Here is a 20117-nt window from a genome sequence, read left to right as displayed (position 1 = left end):
TATCTAGAATAAAAATGTCGAAAGAAACAGCGTCTATGAGAGAAAATACAACACAACCGACAACTCATTTTGCAAGCTCTAAATAAGAACACAACAAACTTTTCAAACTATTCTAAGATATCTGAGTCATTGAAAGAAGGAAACTTAAAACTGACGATAAACCCAATGACAGATGAGTTTCTGTTCAAGACAGTAAGAACCATACTGTTGTATAAATCCAACAAAAGGAACTTTAAACGAGAAACCTATAGATGAACTTCTTTTGAAAGCAGAGTTGGCAACAAAGCTGACAAAGAGTATGTCATTGAAAAAGTTCAAGAAGAACATGACAGAGCAGATGCAACATATGCAACGAAAGCAGATGTTGACAACAAAGCTGACAAAGAGTATGTTGACGATGAGTTAGCATATCTGGCTAGTGGGTTAGTGAAGAAGGCAGATAAGGAATATGTGGATGAAAAAGACAATGAAATTATAAAAGGGTTGAATGGTACCATGAACGGACATCGAAGATTTTAGAAGGTAAAGCCAATACAGGGTGGGTTTCAGGATGTTTAGACCTTAAAGCCGACAAAGAAACTGTAGATATGTTGACACAAACGGTTTCAGTCATACCAGAGGTTTAATGGAAGATGGACAACAGTTGAAAGAGCTTGAGAAAGGTGTTACAGAGTTAAGGAATACAAAAGCAGACTCGACATGGATAAAAGGATATGTAGATGCAACAAAAGAACGTATTTTCGCATGGACAGAAGGAACATACCCACAAAATATCATAGACATAGCATCTCTGACGTAAATGAAACTTGAAGAAAAGTTATATAAAAAAGCAGACAAAACAGAGCTTCAAACATTAAAGACAGAAATACTTCAAACAGTATATCCTATAGGTTCTATTTATACGTCAATGAACTCTACCAGACCAGAAGTAGTACTTGGTTTTTGGAACTTGGACTCAAATAGTCGACAGTTTTTGTATTGTGCAAACTCTTCAAAGGAAACAGGTGGAAGTAAACGATTTCAGGTGAAAACCTACCTGCACACAGTCATTACATAAATTTAACTACAGCTGAAGCAGGTTGGCATAAGCATAGATATTGGGATTGGACAGGAATGACAAAAGGTAAAGGATATGATGTTAAAGACGACGTTAAGTTTGCTATAAATTGTTACTGGGATGACACTCAGGGAGGAGGAAGCCATACACATCGCATTACAGGATATACAGAAACAACGGGACAGAGTAAAGACTACATGCCACCTTACATGACAGTTTAACGCATGGTATAGAAATGCTTAGTCGTCATTTTCAACTTCTTTAGCATATTCGTCAGGAGTTGTCTTATATTTGTTAGGAACTGTCTTTGAAAGTATACCACCTTGAACTTTGACAAGTTTGAAACGAGGTCTGACAATAGTAGTTTTATCTTCTGCTTGCAGTCTGTACATTTTGCCATGTTTGCCTAAACTTCATAATATTCTCTTGTATACTTTCTTCTATTTTTACGAACACGAATGTGAGTACCTGTCGAGTTCCCATTGTTGTCATAGTCAATAGTATTTTCATATGGGTCGCGTTTAGGTATTTCTATTTTTTACTTTGTCACCTTTCTTAAGTTTGAAGCCTGGCATTCTTTCTTGTTTGTCTCTTTTGACTAAACTATTAAATATATAGTCTTTCTCTAAGTCAGGGTTGTTTTTCATTTCTTCGGGGGAGTGGTTTCCCAAACCTTTTTGTTTACGGCTATTGTAAATATTTAAAACTTGTCTCATCTTTGCCATGGAGAAGTGTCTGTATTTGTCGTCATATGACATTTCATCTACCTCACCACTTTGTGGTTGGTTTAAGTCTCTTAAGATTTTTATACAACTGTCAATGACACCAAGAGCAGAATGGTTTTGGTCGACAATGAAATATTGGTTTACATTTTTTGAACGCAGATAGTTTTTAATATCGTCTGATTTGAAAGAACTTTCACAGTCAGATGTCAGTTTTGTTGGATGGTATTTGTCAACGAATATTGTCAAAGCAGTTTTCACATCTAAAATATTTTTGGACTGTAATGGTATGGCTTCACAGTATCTTGTGTTTTGACCAACAAATATTAGCCAGTATGGTGGTCCATCTTCTCTATACCTCGGAATGTTTTCCAAGATATCCATAAACCAAGCATTTGGTGTTGAACTAAAGATTTTTACCATGAGTGCTTTCTTTGTTGCTTTAGAAACATAGGGGTCCTTGTTTGGATTCGTCATTTTTTACCCTATAAGAAATGGGTTTATTTGGCGCATTAGCAGGAGTTGCATCCAGATTTTTACCCGCAGTGGGAACAATAGCCAGAGGTGCATTTGGAATTGGAAGGAAGATTTTGAGTACATTAGGTATACTGAAAGAGAAAGCACAACCTATTATACAAACTGTACAGAAAGGTTGGGAGGTAGCACGAGATGCAGCAAATCTTATTCCAAATCCTGAAACAAGAGGAAAAGTTCAAGGATGGATGGACAATGTAGGAAGACAAGCAGGAAACTACTATAACAAAGCAAATGACTACTATAACCAAGCAGGGCACTATATGGACCAAGGTGAAAGATTCTTTAACAGAGGATATAACCATGCACAACAATGGGTAAACAACAACCAACCGCAACCACCTCAAACGTGGGGAATGTAAATTTTTTTACTGAGATGAAATGAACAATATAGCTTTGAGACAAATGGGCTCAAGATGGATTTGTCGACTTCCAGCAGTTACACAACCACGTGTTTGTCAAGTTCTTCCTATACCTCAGGAAGTTTTAGACCGACTTAAAAAACAACAACAACCAGTTGAAAACAAACCAAACTAAAATTTTTTACTGAGATGAAATGACGGAAGAAGTTGAAACGGTAGATTTGACACCACAAACAAAAAGTTCAGAACCATTGTCAAAACCTGTCAAAGAACTTACAGATGAAGAGAAAAATTCAATAATAGAAAGTGCCAGGTCTGGAAATACAAACCCTAACTATAAAGTCACTTTTCATAGAAATGGAACGGCTAGTATCTCAAAAAAGAAACAGACTCTCACAAATAAAATATTGAAGTCTGAAGGAGCTTTCGAGACAACAGATGGGAAGGTATTCTTCACTGACCAACAGTTCATTATAGAACATCTCATTGACTTAGAGTCGAAATATTCTAAACTTTACAACAAACACAAAAAGTTGAAAGGAAAACAAAAACAAATGGCATATGATATTTATGAAGATGTTAACGACACTACTGTTCCAGCAAGTGAGGTAAAGTCAGAGGAACCGAAAAGTGACGAAAAACCGATAGAAGAAGAAAAACCAAAAACTGAAGATAAACCAAAACCAAAGTTTAGTCAACCTTCATTAGCTGGTATGGGTTGGCGTCAAAGGCTTCTGGTAGCGGGAGGTTATGTTAAGTAAAGAAAAAAATATTTTTTTATTTTTATAGAAATGCCACCGCATAGAATGGATAGAAAATCTGCTAGAATAAAAGCAGAGTTAGAAAGATATGGTTGGAAAGTTTCGAAGAAGTTTAAATATAGGAAGGGAAGACCCATAAAAGTCTATGACAAATTGTCTGGTCTGACCTACGAAATGGACTTAGAAACAGCGCGCGCAAACTATCCAAACAGATTAGAGAGGTTAGAAGAAGAACGTCTTATGAACTTGCCTTTCAATGTTAACGAGCCGCAAGTTGAAGGACAAGACGGCTTTGCCAGATTCTACTGGAAACATAACGAACAATTGCATCCTTTGAGAAGGAAAAAAGGTAGTGCAGAGGATGGTCATGCTCCCATGGAAAGAACAAGATATGCATATGAAAAGTACCGTGAAGTTAGAAGTAAAATTACATCTGGTCGAACCTTTACAGTAAACTTTGACGAAGGAAAGAACAAAGAAGGCTTCATGGGTGTACTTGCTGCCATACAAGACGGAAATAAGAAAGGATACAATCTCAGACTAACCATAACAGATTTGGACGGTCATATTTACTATGCACATGGCAATGTCACAACAGCCGCACAACTTCTTGACGCTTTCAAGACTACAAAGAGAGAACAAATGGTTGACTCCGACTCAGATATTTTGAATGCAATTGAAGGAATTGTAAGCGTGAAGTTCGAACGATACCAACCTAACCCTCGAGCAGTCAGACAACTTGTTTGTTAGATGAGAAATATGAAATGGCATACCATTTTAAAACATTTTTTAAAACAGTATATTTTTACATATATTAAATGTTTCAGGTTGAAAAACAAAGAACAAAAGCAGCAGATACAAAACCGTTAGACTATATCTTTACAAATGCCGGTAGGACTATATCAGACGAAGAAATTTCATCCGGTGCTTACAGGTTTGACTTTCCAATTCGTTGGCTTCAAAGTCCTTCAGATGCAAAGGCAATAGGATTTAGAAGAGTTTTGTTTTCAAAAAGAACTAACGCATTTATGTTCGCAGTATATTTTCATGGGCGGTATAGAGGTCATGATGGTCTAATAGACAAATTTGACGAAATGAGAATCTTTACAGTTCGTTCAGACGAAAGTCTTGAGAAGACTCTAAATGACTTTCAAACTCAAATGAACAAATACTATTGGGAATTTCAAGAAAAATACGACTCTTTACTAAATGGAACATACTATCTGAAACTAGAATATGACAAGATGAACTCCACCGTTTCATTTCAAAAGATTGAAATTAACCCTCCAAGAGATACACAGTTTTTATTTTGGCAAGTAGACAAACGTTCTTGGGCACAATTTCTTCGGTTACTAAACCAGAACGAACCATTACCACCTGACGGTCCGTTCTGGTTTATACGCCCACCAACAGATTTGACAGTTTATAGAAACGTGTTTGACCCTCAAAATGTCATGTGTCATGCAAGTTTCAGTTCAAGCAACAATAGTTTTCTTTGTATTGGTAAGGACTTTTATGACTTTGCTTCTAAATTCTACGAACCACCTAGTAACAGTTTCTCTGACTTTCAAGTTTGGTTCACAACAAACGGTGTGCAACATATTGTTCCATTGTACTACGACTTTTATCTCGAATTGTCTTTCATATATAACTACGGAGAAGTGCTGAAAAAGTATTGAAAAATATATTTTAGGGTAGAAGGGTATATCTACCCCGTTTTCTACCCTCTTTTCTACCCTCTTGAATTTTCATGAATTTTGTGCTGAATTCGACAAAAATGAGTTTTGGTTGAAAAAATACGGTGGAGCCAAAAGTGGCTCGACCTCAAAACAAGCATTTTGTGAAGAATATACCAACCGCCGGAATTCCGACGGTTGCTTTTTATACAAGGTTCATGCAGGAATTCCTGATGAAATCAAACAGGTTAGAGGAATGTATGTAGACCCAAGACTCGTAAACTATATTGCAATGTGGGCTTCTCCAAAATATTGCATAGCAGTTGGAAAAATTATGGACTCCATAGACAAGAAAGTTCATGAGAAATTAGATGAAGAAGAACTTGAAGATACAGTAGAGAATGCAAAACCTTTGTTCGAAGAAGAAGTTAGAAAAATGTGCGAAAAACAATTAGAACATGAACGTGAGATATGTTATGGTTATAGAGATTCTCCATACGAACTAGACCAATGGGAACAAGAAGATTTAAAGAGAGAATTTAGAGAATATGAACTCGCTAAAATTTCATTAGAAGCTGCAGAAAAGAAGTTAAAAGTTTGGGGTCGTTTTGTACAAAAATATTGTGAGTAAATGAACCATTTTTTTTCGACAAAAATATATTTTAGGGTAGAAGGGTATATCTACCCCGTTTTCTACCCTCTTTTCTACCCTCGTAGAAAACACACAAAACTCTTGAATTTTGTATAAAAAAAGCAACCCGCCGTTTTCCGCGGGTTGGTATATTCTTCACAAAATGCTTGTTTTGAGGTCGAGCCATTTTTGGCTCCACCGTATTTTTAAACCAAACTCGTTCATTTTGTGCTGAAATAAAATAAAGGTAGTCCCACCAAAAAATATTTTTTATTTTTATTGTAAGAACATGTTAGCAACAACAGCACCAAACTCGTTAGTCATGAACCCAACTTCAATGTTAGTAGAGATGAAAAGCTTCATTCCTTCTTCATATACTTTCGAAACAGAAATCCAGAAGATAAAGCAAGAACTTCTCCAAGGAGATTTAGATTGCACTGCAAAAGATGAAACAGATGAAGAATATCTTTATGAAATGCAGGATATTATTGACCATCTACCTAAACTTCCTGAAATCCAACAACAAAAACTCACTATTCCAGAATTCGATGAAATTGAAGTCAGACTGACTGACTCAGTAGAAATAAAGAAGTTCATACGAAAGGTAAACTATGAGTTTCTTGGATTTCATTGCAACCACAAAGTCATTGACATATATAAATCTGAAGAATTTAAGACCTACGACAACTTTGTTTCGTTAGTTGCTGAGTGTGTCTTGCAGATAAGAGATAAAGATAGAAGAGGTAAGGTATGGAACCAACAGATAAAACCAGCAACCTTTGAGTTAAAGAAAACCATCTACGCCTTAGTCATACTAGCAGGACAAATTTCAGAATATAACGCAAAAATGAACTCACAATGTTCAAAATGTAAAGCAGCAACAAGGAAATATAACTACTCCGTCAAAGAGATAGAAAGAATGAGAAAAGACCATACTGACTTAAAGAAAGAAGTAGAGAAACCAGCAGAAGATAAAATGGACATGTTGACATTTCTGAACAAAAACTATCCAACTGCTAACGATTTCCTTCTTTCAGATGTCAAGAAGAAATATAAAGAAACCTTCGGCATAGTTAAAATTTTTGATATCCTTCGTGAAGAAATAGAAGCTACAAAACTGTTTAAAGTCATGAACCATCACAACATATACCATGTAAAACGCTTGTAAATAGTTATGGTAGAAATGAGGGTAGAAAACGGGGTAGATATACCCTTCTACCCTAAAATATATTTTTATTGAATTCAGCACAAAATTCTGAGTAAAATGACATATGGAACACATACTTTTTCAGTAAGGACATATGGGGTAGAAATGAGGGTAGAAAACGGGGTAGATATACCCTTCTACCCTAAAATATATTTTTGTCTGATTTACGCTCATTACGAAGAAGTCTTGACAAAACATTTACGAAGAAGTATATTTCCTGTGTTGTTGTCAAAATGTCATGTTGTCACACTTTTTCAGAGAAGTTCATTTAACCGAGTGACCTGGTCGCCTAAAATATATTTTATTGAATTCTGAGTAAAATGACCAAATTTCATGAATTTCCTTAAGATAGAAAAAATAAAATAAAGTTAGTTTTTTTATAAAATATTTTTTTTATTTTGTATGTAAGAACAGAAATGTTAAACATTGAGTTTGAAACAGTTAAAAAGATAGACAATGACACCAAATTGGTTAGAATTGGTGATTTAAACGTAAGATACTCAAAGAAATACAACAAATATTCTTTGTCAGACATTTTAACACTATCTGAAAAGAAAACATCCCACGACTGGGTTAGAATTGCTTCTACTCAGAAAATTTTGACAAGAAATCCTGAGCTTATGATATCGGTAAGATTTCATGGAACTACAGCATATCTTATAGACAAAAGTCTTATACCAGTAGTTTTGTTCTGGATTGACCCAGTTGTTGGATATAACTTCATAACATATGGTTCATTCGATACTGAACGTTGCAGTGAAGGCTTACTTTACATCGTTCAGAAACCGAAGGACTTCAATACAAAAAGATATAAGATAGGAAGAACATATAATATAACTCAAAGATATGACAGTACAGTCAATAGAGTCAAGGTTGTGTTTGTTAATGATATGAGAGCTGCAGAAACAGAACTACTTGAAAAGTTTGAGAAAATGTATGGTGCTCCCACGAGAGGTAAAGAAACTTTCGAAGTAGATGAGATAGCTAAAGCTATAAAATTATTTGACGAAGTTGCTGAAAAATACATGTAAAAATAACGTTTACCATGTAAAACGTTTATAAAATAACTGGGGTAGAAAAGAGGGTAGAAAAGAGGGTAGATATACCCATCTACCCTAAATTATATTTTTATTGAATTCAGCACAAAAATCTGAGTAAAATGGCATAAGATTGCTACCCTCGAAAAACCGAGGATAGAGATTCCGTACGAAAAACAGTGAAGCACAGCGAGTAGGGAAGAAACCCCAGTCGCCAAAACTCTATGAAAACAGTGAAATTTCTCTAGACCGACTTCCTTCGGGGTCGCCAAAACTCTATGAAATCATGAATTTCCTTAAGACAGAAAAAATAAAGTTAGTTTTATTTTTATTTATTTTTTTATTTTGTATGTAAAGACAGATATGTCAACAACAGAGAACACAACAACAGTTATAGTCCATGAAGCTATAAATGAAGAATATGAGTGGGTTCAGTTTAACAAACAACTCCGTCTCATTCGTTCGGTCAAAGATGACATGTACCAAATGCAAAGTATTTTGAATACTCTTCGTTCTACAAAGCAAGCACGTCATTGGTTTGAAAACCAACAGACAAAAGAACTTTTAGAAGAATTTCCTCATATGTTTGCGACCGGTAGAAAACCGCGGGTCGAGATTCCGTACGAAAATCGTGAAAATTTGCCAAACGGTTTGAGAGGATATTATGTACATAGACTTCTTGTAAATGCTGTTGCAATGTGGGCTTCACCTCGTTACGCTTGTTATATTTTCATGATGTTAGATGAAATTCATAGACAAGAACGTGAAGAGATGGAAAACAAGCTTGAATCCAAAGACAAAAACATACAGAAAAGAATACCACGTTCGGTACCAAAAGGAAAGGAAAAGAACTATAAGTATATGATTTACACTGAAGAGATGGAAAATGAAGAAGACAGAGATATGGTTATGTTGCATTTAGTCAGAAGAAACAACAAAAGCTTTTACGACCTTGCTAAGATTTACAAATCTGACAGAAATTGGTTCTATCGCGAAAACTTACCGATTTCAATGACACCAAATGAAGATGTTAAACAGATAGTTCAAGATACGTTACCTCAAACACACTATGATATGAAAGGTTGTACAATACTTACATTCAAAGAAGATTTGCCGCTACTGAAAGAAAAGATAACAGAGTATTTCGATAACTTCAAAGAGGAAGAGTAAATGAACCATTTATTTTTCAAGCTTGACACCAAAGATGGCTCAGGTAGCTCTAGATGGTAAATTGTCTTGTCAAATCCTTCTGGGTCTATGTCGGTCATTGCACTGCTTCAGAACAATACTTGTACTTTTTCAAGACAATGTTGTACTTTTTCAAGACAATGTTGTATAAATTCAGTACAATATTGTACTTTTTCAGAACAATGTTGTATAAATTCAGTACAATGTTGTATAAATTCAGTACAATATTGTACTTTTTCAGAACAATGTTGTATAAATTCAGTACAATATTGTACTTTTTCAGAACAATGTTGTATAAATTCAGTACAATGTTGTATAAATTCAGTACAATGTCTCTCAAATTTGAGTACGGCTGTACTTTTTCAGAACAAGTCTTGAACTTTTTCAGAACAATGTTGTACTTTTTCAAGACAATGTTGTATAAATTCAGTACAATATTGTACTTTTTCAGAACAATGTTGTATAAATTCAGTACAATGTTGTATAAATTCAGTACAATGTCTCTCAAATTTGAGTACGGCTGTACTTTTTCAGAACAAGTCTTGAACTTTTTCAGAACAATGTTGTACTTTTTCAAGACAATGTTGTACTTTTTCAAGACAATGTTGTATAAATTCAGTACAATGTTGTACTTTTTCAAGACAATATTGTACTTTTTCAAGACAATGTTGTACTTTTTCAAGACAATGTTGTATAAATTCAGTACAATATTGTACTTTTTCAGAACAATGTTGTATAAATTCAGTACAATGTCTCTCAAATTTGAGTACGGCTGTACTTTTTCAGAACAAGTCTTGAACTTTTTCAGAACAATGTTGTACTTTTTCAGAACAATGTTGTACTTTTTCAAGACAATGTTGTACTTTTTCAAGACAATGTTGTACTTTTTCAAGACAATGTTGTACTTTTTCAAGACAATATTATATTGTTTCAGAACAAAGACGGTTAAGACACAAACGAATGTCCGACGTTCCTCTTCCTGAATGCCTTCCAAAGCCAGAAGAACCGACAGCCCCAGCACCACAACAGACTAAGACTCAAACACTTACATTTTTCAAGCTTGACTTTTTACAATTTGAACTTTGTTTGCGTAGATATGAATTCTGAAAGAAGTATGAGGGTCTTGTATGACTTTGTACTTCTCCCATAGTTCATGTCTGTCAAACTTACCTGCCATGGACTCTTTCATAAGTTCCATGAAATCGTCTTCGGACAATCCAGGGAAAAGTATGATATCAGTAAGTATTCTCTTTACATCCTTACTTAAACTCTTTGCTGTCTGTACACAAATGACAACTGAGATGTTAAAGTGTCTGAGCTTCTTAAGAATTCGACACATATCTTGTTCTCTATTCTTTAACAAAGGATGAGAGGCGAAATCATCTAAGATAAGAAGACACCTATGAGGGTATGTCTTCCAATCGTAAGATTGCAATTTCTTCGAAATGTATTCTATCTCTTTCTGTTTGTTTCTGAAGTGTTTCTTCTCTAATATTCTCTGCATTTCCTCATTTGGGTCTTTAAACCTCGAATTGACATACTCATTTATAGCATTGTACTTCAAAACTCTTCTTTGGTACTTCTTTATCCAATCTAACAACTCAGAGTCTTTTATACATACTAACTTAGACTTCTTTATAATATCTTTGAACGAATTGACGGTTTGGTCAAATTGACCAGAAGTACTACAAATGACTACTAACTCATAGAATGGGTTCTTCTCATCTAGTTCTTGTTGTTGTGCAGCCATTTTAAGATAAGTGAAAGTCTTACCCGACCCAGGTGGTGCGATTAGACCTGTTATACCATTCTGAGCAAATAAGAACTTGTCATGTATAGGCTTTATCTGAGCATTTTCTAACTTCCTCTTGTTCTTGTTTAAAACATTCTCAAATTTCTTGTCAATGTCAGCAAACTTTTTTTCTAACATATTTTTAGAAAAATTAAAATTTTTATCTTTTAGGAAATGTCTAGCGATTTCGCTATCTATATTCGAGACAAACTTTTTGACAGCAAAACATCTGTCGACCATAAAATCTTACATAGTGTAAACAAGAAAGGTGAATTTGTTCTAAAGTTCTGTTTCTGGGAATATGACAAGAACCATAAAACATTACAAAGAGCAGTCTTAAAATTTGTCAATGACAGACTTGTTGACAGAGATGACGCCGATTGGAAAGATGAAGTCCAACAAAAGTTCTTAGAATGCAAAGAAGGCACATGCGCTGTTCTTGAAGATGAAATAGAAAACAGAATAGAAGAGCTATTAAAGGACAAAGAACTTTTACATAAATATGGTTGCGCCAAATTTGACATAACTCCACCAGAGAAGAAGAAGAAGAGAGAAAAGAAAGAAAAGAAAGTAGAAGAAGAGAAGAAAGAACCTGAACCAGTTCCAGAGAAGGTGAGATATGACATGTAAAAATAAAATTTTATTTTTAGAACATTTCTGGGTCAATGTCAATGTTCTCTTCCTCTTTAGGAGCAAACACTGGCTTAGACTCTAAAATCTTTTTACCCAATTTACCTTGAACTTCAACTATCTTAGACTCATAATATTCATAGTCGTCTGCTTTCTTTGGTTCATAAGGTATAACAAGTTTGTATGCTTTGCCTTCTTTAAGGTTTGAGAACCTTCTGTCAAAATTTTCTTTGACTGCTAACAAACCTTCTATGTCTAAGTCTTCAAATTTCGCACCATTTTTAGTCACAATAGCAAACTTAACGGGTTCGATGTTCCAAACTTTGTCAAATGTAGACTTTTCAAAATGGTAGAAGTAAACATTCAAATATATGAATGGAGCTAACTTATCTTTGACTTCTGTCATGTACTTGTTGACTGAAATATATTTCGTCATCTTTTCTATCGGATAAAAAAATATTTTTTTTAAAAACGTTTTAAAATGGTATGCCATATAGCTTCTTGAATTTGTTAAGAAGTATTTTAACGCATTTTCCATCTGTATCTCTAGTGTTTACATAAGCATAGCCATTAGTAAAACATACTTGTAATTTTCTATAGTTTACGCCGGTATAAAAGTAGAAAGAGTCCTGTTCTTCGCTATAGTAGTAAAACTCAAACGTATGCTTACCATAGTCTGTAATTTCAATTGCTTCATCTTCTAGTTCGTCGACAAATTCGAATACAATATCTCTAATTTTGCCTCTGTTCTTACTGTTTTCAGAAAGAGTGACCCAACGTAAATTTTCAAGTCTATTGTCGTTTCTTATATGGTTTATATGGTCTACAAAGGGTAGATTGTTAGGGTTCGGTATAAAATGAGTTGCAATGACAACATGTTTAAAATAGTGTTTTCCACCAATCCTCATCCTAGTATATCCGTTATTTCCCTCCCATTCGCTTAAAACTCTTTTTGTCTTTTTGTTTCTGACTTCGAATGACTCACAACAGTGAATTTCATATTTCTCATCTAACAAACAAGTTTTCCAACAGTCCTTTCCAACAAACTCAGCGTACATTTCAAATAAAATAAAAAAATATTTTTTTGAAAAAAACGTTTTTATTTCATGCAATGTTTTATTTCTCATCTAACAAACATGTTGTCTGACGGTCTTCTCCAACAAAACTCAGCGTACATTTCAAATAAAATAAAAATATACTGTTTTATTCTTGACTTTGTTGTTGAAGTTGTTCTTGAGCTATTTGTTGCATTTGTTGTTCTTGAGCTATTTGTTGTTGAAGTTGTTCTTGTAGTACAATACTTTCACCAGTTGCATCTTCCAATTCGAAACTTTCTGCCGTCATTGACAAATACATAGGACATAAAAGTTTTACAGGAACAAAGTTTGCGTCAACTAAGGTTAAGTTTATGTTTGCTAAAGTGTTTGAGTTCACTAAAGCTGAAAACTCTGCATTCGAATGAACAATAGGCAAACCAGCAGAGAAAGTGTTGTTTATACGCATGAGTATCTTTTGGTCATAGTAGTTTCTGTCGACATTCGAATAGCACTTTGAACCTAAGTTTGAAACAATATATAAAATAGGTGTACTTAAAGTCAATGGAACAGATAGACCTTGTATGACACCTTTTCCTGTTATAGGAAATTGTTGGTAGTAAAAACCAGATATAAGTTTTGTATTATAGCTCATATCGTTTATACTAAACTCAGTCGGACATCCAAACATAATGAAACCTGCTCTAGTTGCAGCACATGTTACATCCGTCCTTAAAGTATTAAATAAGTCAACAAAACCTGTTGGTGGTATATCTGAGTAAGTATCTTCAAAGGAGTATTTTTTACCATTCACAACAACAAAGTCTTCTGGTGTCAAAAGAGCAAAACAGGCTTTAGTCGTCATCGTGTTTAAGGTCAGTTTACAATATCGTCCTTGAGGACTTTGTAAGTTTGTTGTTATAGAATTATATGACTCAGGGTTTTTAGTCGTAATAGTATAAACCACTATGTCTTCTGCCATTTACTTAGCAAGTAAATTTTAATGAAATGTTGTGGTCGTCAAATATTTTTATGACGTCTGGGAAACTATATTTAAGTTCAACGTTTCACCTCCTTTCATAACGTATATCTTGTCAATGACATTATATGAAACACCACAGCAACAATCGGGTTCTATTTCTTTGATGTTTATATCGTCTGCCTCTGTCAAAAGTTTCAATAGTTCTTTCAAAATTTCATGAGGTGCATGACATATGAGTTCACTTTTACAGGGTTGTGTTCGACCAAGTTTAACATTATACCTAAAGCTGACAAATCTTCTCCTGAGTTTTAAGTTTGTCTTTAAGTTGTTGGTAGTCGTTTCGAATATCTGCAACAGAACTTAAGTCTCTGCTAACTTCAGGATATGTTGGTTGTTCTTTTACAGGAACTATTGTTATACCATCTTCGTCTTCGTATGGTTTCCCCACTTCAACATCTCTTTCTTTGACATTGACAACAACACTTTGACTGTTTGTTTGAGTTGGTGAATTTAACTTCACATCTGCCACCGCCATTAAACCTTTTGAAACACTTACGCTTCTATTTTTCGGAAATGACATTTTACTTAGAATAAAAAGATGGACGTATTTGAGTATCTCTTCGAATTGAAGCAGAACAAAGTTTACACACACAAACAATACAAATACATTGACAGAAAGTTCTTTATACAAACAATGGTAAATGTTATAGAATAGCAGTCTTTGCTGAACCAAAATATTTTCATAAAGCAGAGAGAGTTGGTATAACTGAAATGGTGAAAGTTCTTGAAGCAGACAAAAATATAACAACAAAACTGACAGATATTTCTAAAGGTAAGTTTATCTTACAATATTTATGTCAAAACTGGCGTACTGTCAATATTTGACGGAGAGAAGTCAGTTCAAGAACAACTTACTGACCTGCTGCCAAAATCTGCTCGATGGAAGCTGTCGTTATGCCAATCTGAGGAGCCCCAGCAGGTTTCATCGAACGAATCTTCAAAAGAGCATCTTCCGTGAAAAGTGCTATTGGTTTTGTAAACTTCTTTGCTTTCAATTCATTGGACCGTCTCTGTCACCAGTATATTGTATTTGAACTGTACCAACAGTTGAAATACCACCCATAAAGTCTTCTGAGTCAGCAAATGGAATGCCAAGCCAAAAGTTTGAACGGTCTCCATTTGTATATTGAGTTTTTTGACCTCCTGTATGAGTCCATACTTTCACATATGGCATAATAGAACTTTGCATTTCAGGGTTAATGGTTGTTGTGAAGTTGTTGTTAAAGTTCATAGCATCTAATGTCAAGTTGTATGACCTCATATCCTCAACTGTAGAATATTCTTCTCTTGGATAGTATTTGCCATCTATGTTTATATGGTATTTAATACCAGGGTTGTAGAAGCAAGAATAGTCATTTATAGTTCGTCTGAACAGTACAAACATAGTATCTGCATGTTTCATTGCAGTTGTTAAAGCAATATCTGTTCTTGCACCTGGGTCAGCACTTTGGTTTCCAACTTCACCTGCAAAGTCTTTGACAGATATTTGGTGTATAGGGAACATAAGTGGAACTGCAATATATTTGGCAGCTAAAGCATTTGAAATATCTGGGTCCAACATATAGACTGCAAGTCTGCTTTCTATTCTCTTGCATTCAAACTTTTCGCATGTGAACTTAACTGGGTCCCAAGCATCTCCAGCAGCATTGAATAATAGTTTACTCAGTGTTGAGGTTTGAGAAACCAAAGTCTAAGTCAACTTTGTTTTGCAAAAGTCGGCGAATGACATTTGATTTGTCCCACTACTTCTGTAAGAGTGAATGGGTCTTGTGTTGGTGCAATGACTAAGTTATTTTTGCTTGGAGTAAGTTCGATAGAAATTTTTCCTGCCCAGTTTGGCAAGTATCTTAAAAACCTGAAGATGAGGAAAGATGACAAAGGAACTCTAAGTTTCAGTTTTACTTTGGTTACTGCTGCTGCAGTTTGTCCAGAAAGGTCAACATAAACTCCTGGAACGTTAGGGTCAAGTCTTCTTATTTTTCAATAGTTGCATACTGGTCTGTTTGTTCTCTAGCTTGTGGTTGTACTGAGTTTCTCAAAGCGAACCATTCATAGTTTGCCCATGTTACTGTTTGAACTAAGTCAGAGTTAGAATATATCTTATATCCCATGAAAACTTCTGGAGCATATTGGTATCCGACATAGAAAATTCCATTGCAACCTTTCTTGTCAGACAACTTGGCAGAAGGTTTTATTTCAATGTCTTGTTCCACGTATAAGAAAGAGTTGTCATAGAAATAATATGAAACCTGTCGCAAGCAATATCTACTGTTGTTGAAGAACCTTCTCCAAACTCACCTACGTTTCCATAAGAAACAGCAGTTGTATATTCGTAAGTTCCAGGAACTATTTCTGACCTTCTAATGCATTGTCGCATTCGTTATACCATTCGGAAACATTTCCATTCATGCATCCAAAACTGTTGGCGTTATATTCTGAGCGGCGTACATTTCATATGAGTAAAAATATAGAATAGTTGGATTTATATGTCATAATAGAACCCACGTGGACCAAGCTTTACTTTCTTCCTGACTGAGTTTTTAACTCTTCTTTTTCCTTCATTGCCCTCTGCTTGAAGTTGTTGCATCTTTGCATTATGTTCATCTAGTATGTTGCAAATTTCCCATGTCCTTTTTGCCTTTTGGCTCTGGTCGCCCATCTCAGGTAACCTATATCCTAGAAAGAGTTTGTCATAGTCTTGTATTTGAGTCTTCGCGTATTGTTTGCATGACTCTTTCCTGAGTTTCCGGTTCAAGCTCTTCAAACAGTGCCTGTCCATATGGAATAAGCTCGTTTCCAAATATATGTTTTTGTAGCCATTCTGGTTTTCTTTCCATGTTACCAACAATATCTTTTGTGAATGGGAAAGCTTCTACCCAATCTTTCAGTCTTGCGTCATTTATTTCTGTAGTTGGTTTTATTTTGTCAAGGAACATGTTTTTCAATACTAACATTTCATTTGGTACTGTCCATTTGAGTTTTCTTAAATATTCATCCCTTCTCGGTTCATTGTCTGCAAAGTAAGTTTTTATGACATTTTGTAAACTTTCGTTTGCAAGGTCATGTACAATAGGTTCTCTTCCTTCTGTCCTCCCTAACTTTCTTTCTAAACTCTTCACCAAATATACCATCTCTATGGTTCTGTGTAGTTCTTTGAGATAAATGTTCTAGAACGTCAGGTGTTATATTTCCATCAGCCATGTTCATTTCATACTGGTCCAAAATATCTGCATCTTTCATATCTTTCAATGGCATTAAAGCCGCGCTTAAAATACCAGCTATATCTGGTTCACCATTGACTTCCATTGCGTCTACAACTTTTGGAATTGTGGTTGTAAGTTTATGAACCAACCTATCTGGATTAGCTTTATGACCATCTCATTGTAGTTCCATCGTCTGCAGAAACAAAAGTAGGTTTGTTTCCATTTGGTTAGGTTCTGAATGAACTTTAAACAATTTTCATTTCTATATGTTTTCTTGAAAATTTAACCTTTTTATCTTCACCGAGTTCATCCGAAGATTGAACGTTAAATGCTCGTAAGTAAAAAGGGTTGTTGTATTGTGTACATTTTTTTTCAGTTCTTCCATTCTATGCTGGATATTTTCATCTGATGTTGGAGTCTTTTGTATGTCGGCAAACATTTTTCGATATTCTTCTACTATGTCAGCCGAATTTTTTAGACTCTTGGAATATTCCATATTCTCCGCATACTCTTGTTGAGGGTCAAGATTTTCGGCTGTTCCAAATCTTCATCTAGTTCTGTGAAGTTAGTTTCCAAAGGAGTGACTTGTTCGTTTCCTTCAGGCTCTTCTAGCTGTTGTTGCTGAACTATTTCTTCCATGTCTGGTTGTATCTGAACTTCTTCCTGTGGAGTTTCTTGTACCTCATCTGCTGGCATTTCATATATTCCGAGACCGTTTTTAAAAAGTTCCCTATCTAAGTCATCCGGACTCATAAACCTTTCTTTTTTCGTTCCGTTCTATTTTTTACGCGTTTCATGAAGAAGAGTTGAAATTATCATTTAGCTCTGACACCAAATATCTCGGAGTAAATTCATTCATGTCATTTGGATGATATGCTATTAAATTCATATCCTTAGCGAGCTTGTATTTTCCAGGTTTGAAATTATATCCGTTTTGGTGCTGAGCCATAAAGCTAAATAGTTCGGGTCAGTATTTCCATCCTTGAACTTTCTAATAGCTTCTTTATATCTGTCACTAAAGTCAACAGTATCTGGGAAACCATACTCTTCTTTAAGCATTTTTAAGAATTCTTGGTTTCCTTGTTCTCTACTTCTTTTATGTCCTTGCTCTGTTTTGTGTTGGTTGTTGTGCTGGTTGTTGTGTTGGTGTTGTGCTGGTTTTGGTTGTTGTTGTGGTGCATGCCTGTGTCTATGTCCATGTGACGATGTAAATGTGTTAGGTAGTCCTGGTGCAGGTGCTTCTCTTGGAGGGTTTGGTGGTATATAAGTTCCACCAGCTGGCACATATGTTCCATCTGCAGCATAGTGTCCTACCTGACTTTTCGTTTTAAGAAAGCATTTACTAGGTCTGTTTTTGGTCTGTTGTAACTCTTTTTCTTGACTTTTCACAACAGTTGCTCTAACGGCGTCATAGGCACTTTGAACTGCCTGTCTCGTTGCTGCATCTGTTATTTTCGTCATATTTTGTGCTACTTCTTTTAACTCTTTGTCGAAACCTTCAGACTTCAGTTTCTTTCCAGATGAGAAGTCGTTCACTTGTTTCACCTTACTATGAAGAGCTTCGAAGGCGTTCTTAAAGTCAGCATTTGTTAAAGCTTCATTTGAACTGTCTTCATCCGCTTGTATTTTTGTCCTTATTGACCCTATAAGCTGGGCTGCTTTAGCGTTGGCTTGGGCATCTAACCAGTCATTGTTAGCTTTTATATATTCCGCGCTTTTCATTGCCTTTTGCATGGCTGCGTCGTTATTTTTACTTTCTTGTGCTAAGTTTTCATACTGTACGGTTTGGTTTTGCAACTGTAAAAGTTTTTCTGCCTTTACATTTGCTTCAACTTCTTTTTTATCTCATCGCTATCCATATATGTCTTCAGGCTTTTTGTTTTATCTCTTCATCTTTCAGTATTTTATATTGAGTAGTATGGTTTTTCAAATTTATGACATCTTGTTCCATTTTTGCTACTTCTCTGTTGCTTTTTCTGACACTTTTTTCGCATATTCCTCTGTACTTAGTTCTTTCAGTTGTTCTTCTTTCTTCTTTTTCTCTAACGTTTAACTCATTGAGTTTCTTTGTGTGTCTGTCATATTCTAGTTTCTTTTCGTTTTCACTTATTTGCTTCTGTATGTCATGTTTGACTTTTTGACATCTGTTATTTGATTTTTGAGTGAACTCAAATTCATTTGACTTTGAGGGTTATTAGGCTCTGTTCCGCTGCAGCTCACCATAGCCTGCCATTTTCGCTAAAGTGCCGCTCTTAAACCTCCACTCTGTGCACCAACAACTCGGTTTAAAAGCATAGGATTGCTTGACATTTGTTGCACATAGTGGGGTCATTCAGCATTTGTTGTTGCAACTGTTGTTGTGGTGTTAGTTTACTTTTGGATGTTTCAATGCTCCCTTCCTCTTACGTATATTCTTACGTAGCTTACGTGGCATTTTAAGTGAAGTTAAAAAAGCGGTTTTTGACAGATGTTTTATTGTGACTTCTTCGTAAAGACTTTGTTGAGATTTCTTCGTAAATGAGTGTAAATGACCCAAAATATATTTTAGGTAGAAGGGTAGGTCTACCCTCTTTTCTACCCTCTTTTCTACCTCTTGAATTTTCATGAATTTCTTCGTAAAGACTTTGTTAAGACTTCTTCATCTAATTTCTCATGAACTTTCTTGTCTATGTTTTGTTGAGATTTCTTCGTAAAGACTTTGTTGAATTTCTTCGTAAATGACCCTAGTAGTATATTTTGGTTGTAAATTTCATGAAAATTCAAGAGGTGAAAAATTAGGTGAAAAACAGGTTATATCTCACCTCTTCACCTAAAATATATTTTTGGTGTAAATTTCATGAAAATTCAAGAGGGTAGAAAAGAGGTTAGAAAAGAGGTTATATCTAACCTTCTACCCTAAACATTATTTTTGGTGTAAATTTCATGAAAATTCAAGAGGTAAAAAGAGGTTAGAAAAGAGGTTATATCTAACCTTCTACCCTAAACATTATTTTTGGTGTAAATTTCATGAAGAAATCTCAACAAAGTCTTTACGAAGAAGTCTTGACAAAGTCTTTACGAAGAAGTCTTGACAAAAACATTTACGAAGAAATCTTGACAAATTCAAGAGGGTAGAAAAGAGGTTAGAAAAGAGGTTATATCTAACCTTCTACCCTAAACATTATTTTTGTCTGATTTACGAAGAAGTCTTGACAAAACATTTACGAAGAAGTTTGACAAAAACATGAAAACATATATAATT

The 20117-nt window shown here is 34.9% G+C and overlaps 13 protein-coding genes across 13 annotated transcripts, besides 1 other annotated feature; 8 read left to right on the top strand and 5 right to left on the bottom strand.

Annotated features, from left to right (window-relative positions):
- Positions 1–20117: part of a mobile genetic element that runs on past both edges of the window.
- On the top strand, positions 2870–3436 carry TVAGG3_0383540 (phage tail repeat-like family; the record flags this gene model as incomplete). The annotated part of the gene is made up of 1 exon (XM_051232147.1): positions 2870–3436. One exon carries the CDS (start codon positions 2870–2872, stop codon positions 3434–3436), a length of 567 nt encoding a protein of 188 aa, XP_051101877.1.
- On the top strand, positions 3467–4186 carry TVAGG3_0383530 (uncharacterized protein; the record flags this gene model as incomplete). Its single annotated transcript, XM_051232146.1, has 1 exon — positions 3467–4186. The coding sequence occupies one exon, from the start codon at positions 3467–3469 to the stop codon at positions 4184–4186; it is 720 nt and encodes a 239-aa protein (XP_051101876.1).
- Positions 4255–5115, top strand: TVAGG3_0383520 (uncharacterized protein; the record flags this gene model as incomplete). Its single annotated transcript, XM_051232145.1, has 1 exon — positions 4255–5115. The coding sequence occupies one exon, from the start codon at positions 4255–4257 to the stop codon at positions 5113–5115; it is 861 nt and encodes a 286-aa protein (XP_051101875.1).
- TVAGG3_0383510 (uncharacterized protein) lies at positions 5369–5743 on the top strand (the record flags this gene model as incomplete). Its single annotated transcript, XM_051232144.1, has 1 exon — positions 5369–5743. One exon carries the CDS (start codon positions 5369–5371, stop codon positions 5741–5743), a length of 375 nt encoding a protein of 124 aa, XP_051101874.1.
- Positions 6033–6852, top strand: TVAGG3_0383500 (organellar and viral DNA polymerase type B; the record flags this gene model as incomplete). Its single annotated transcript, XM_051232143.1, has 1 exon — positions 6033–6852. A coding segment is annotated over one exon (820 nt), but the record flags the coding sequence as incomplete, so codon positions are not given.
- Positions 7367–7981, top strand: TVAGG3_0383490 (organellar and viral DNA polymerase type B; the record flags this gene model as incomplete). The annotated part of the gene is made up of 1 exon (XM_051232142.1): positions 7367–7981. One exon carries the CDS (start codon positions 7367–7369, stop codon positions 7979–7981), a length of 615 nt encoding a protein of 204 aa, XP_051101872.1.
- On the top strand, positions 8351–9157 carry TVAGG3_0383480 (KilA, N-terminal/APSES-type HTH, DNA-binding family; the record flags this gene model as incomplete). Its single annotated transcript, XM_051232141.1, has 1 exon — positions 8351–9157. The coding sequence occupies one exon, from the start codon at positions 8351–8353 to the stop codon at positions 9155–9157; it is 807 nt and encodes a 268-aa protein (XP_051101871.1).
- TVAGG3_0383470 (protein of unknown function, DUF4106 family) lies at positions 10230–11105 on the bottom strand (the record flags this gene model as incomplete). Its single annotated transcript, XM_001300594.2, has 1 exon — positions 10230–11105. One exon carries the CDS (start codon positions 11103–11105, stop codon positions 10230–10232), a length of 876 nt encoding a protein of 291 aa, XP_001300595.2.
- Positions 11142–11597, top strand: TVAGG3_0383460 (uncharacterized protein; the record flags this gene model as incomplete). The annotated part of the gene is made up of 1 exon (XM_001294408.1): positions 11142–11597. One exon carries the CDS (start codon positions 11142–11144, stop codon positions 11595–11597), a length of 456 nt encoding a protein of 151 aa, XP_001294409.1.
- Positions 11614–12033, bottom strand: TVAGG3_0383450 (protein of unknown function, DUF4108 family; the record flags this gene model as incomplete). The annotated part of the gene is made up of 1 exon (XM_001294409.1): positions 11614–12033. The coding sequence occupies one exon, from the start codon at positions 12031–12033 to the stop codon at positions 11614–11616; it is 420 nt and encodes a 139-aa protein (XP_001294410.1).
- On the bottom strand, positions 12074–12655 carry TVAGG3_0383440 (His-Me finger endonucleases family; the record flags this gene model as incomplete). Its single annotated transcript, XM_051232140.1, has 1 exon — positions 12074–12655. One exon carries the CDS (start codon positions 12653–12655, stop codon positions 12074–12076), a length of 582 nt encoding a protein of 193 aa, XP_051101870.1.
- On the bottom strand, positions 12801–13286 carry TVAGG3_0383430 (uncharacterized protein; the record flags this gene model as incomplete). Its single annotated transcript, XM_051232139.1, has 1 exon — positions 12801–13286. The coding sequence occupies one exon, from the start codon at positions 13284–13286 to the stop codon at positions 12801–12803; it is 486 nt and encodes a 161-aa protein (XP_051101869.1).
- TVAGG3_0383420 (protein of unknown function, DUF4106 family) lies at positions 13894–14148 on the bottom strand (the record flags this gene model as incomplete). Its single annotated transcript, XM_051232138.1, has 1 exon — positions 13894–14148. One exon carries the CDS (start codon positions 14146–14148, stop codon positions 13894–13896), a length of 255 nt encoding a protein of 84 aa, XP_051101868.1.

Source organism: Trichomonas vaginalis, chromosome V (genome assembly GCF_026262505.1).
Source record: "Trichomonas vaginalis G3 chromosome V, whole genome shotgun sequence".
NCBI lineage: Eukaryota > Parabasalia > Trichomonadida > Trichomonadidae > Trichomonas > Trichomonas vaginalis.
Note: the sequence above shows the minus strand (reverse complement) of the source record. Positions and strands in the feature narration are given on the sequence as shown.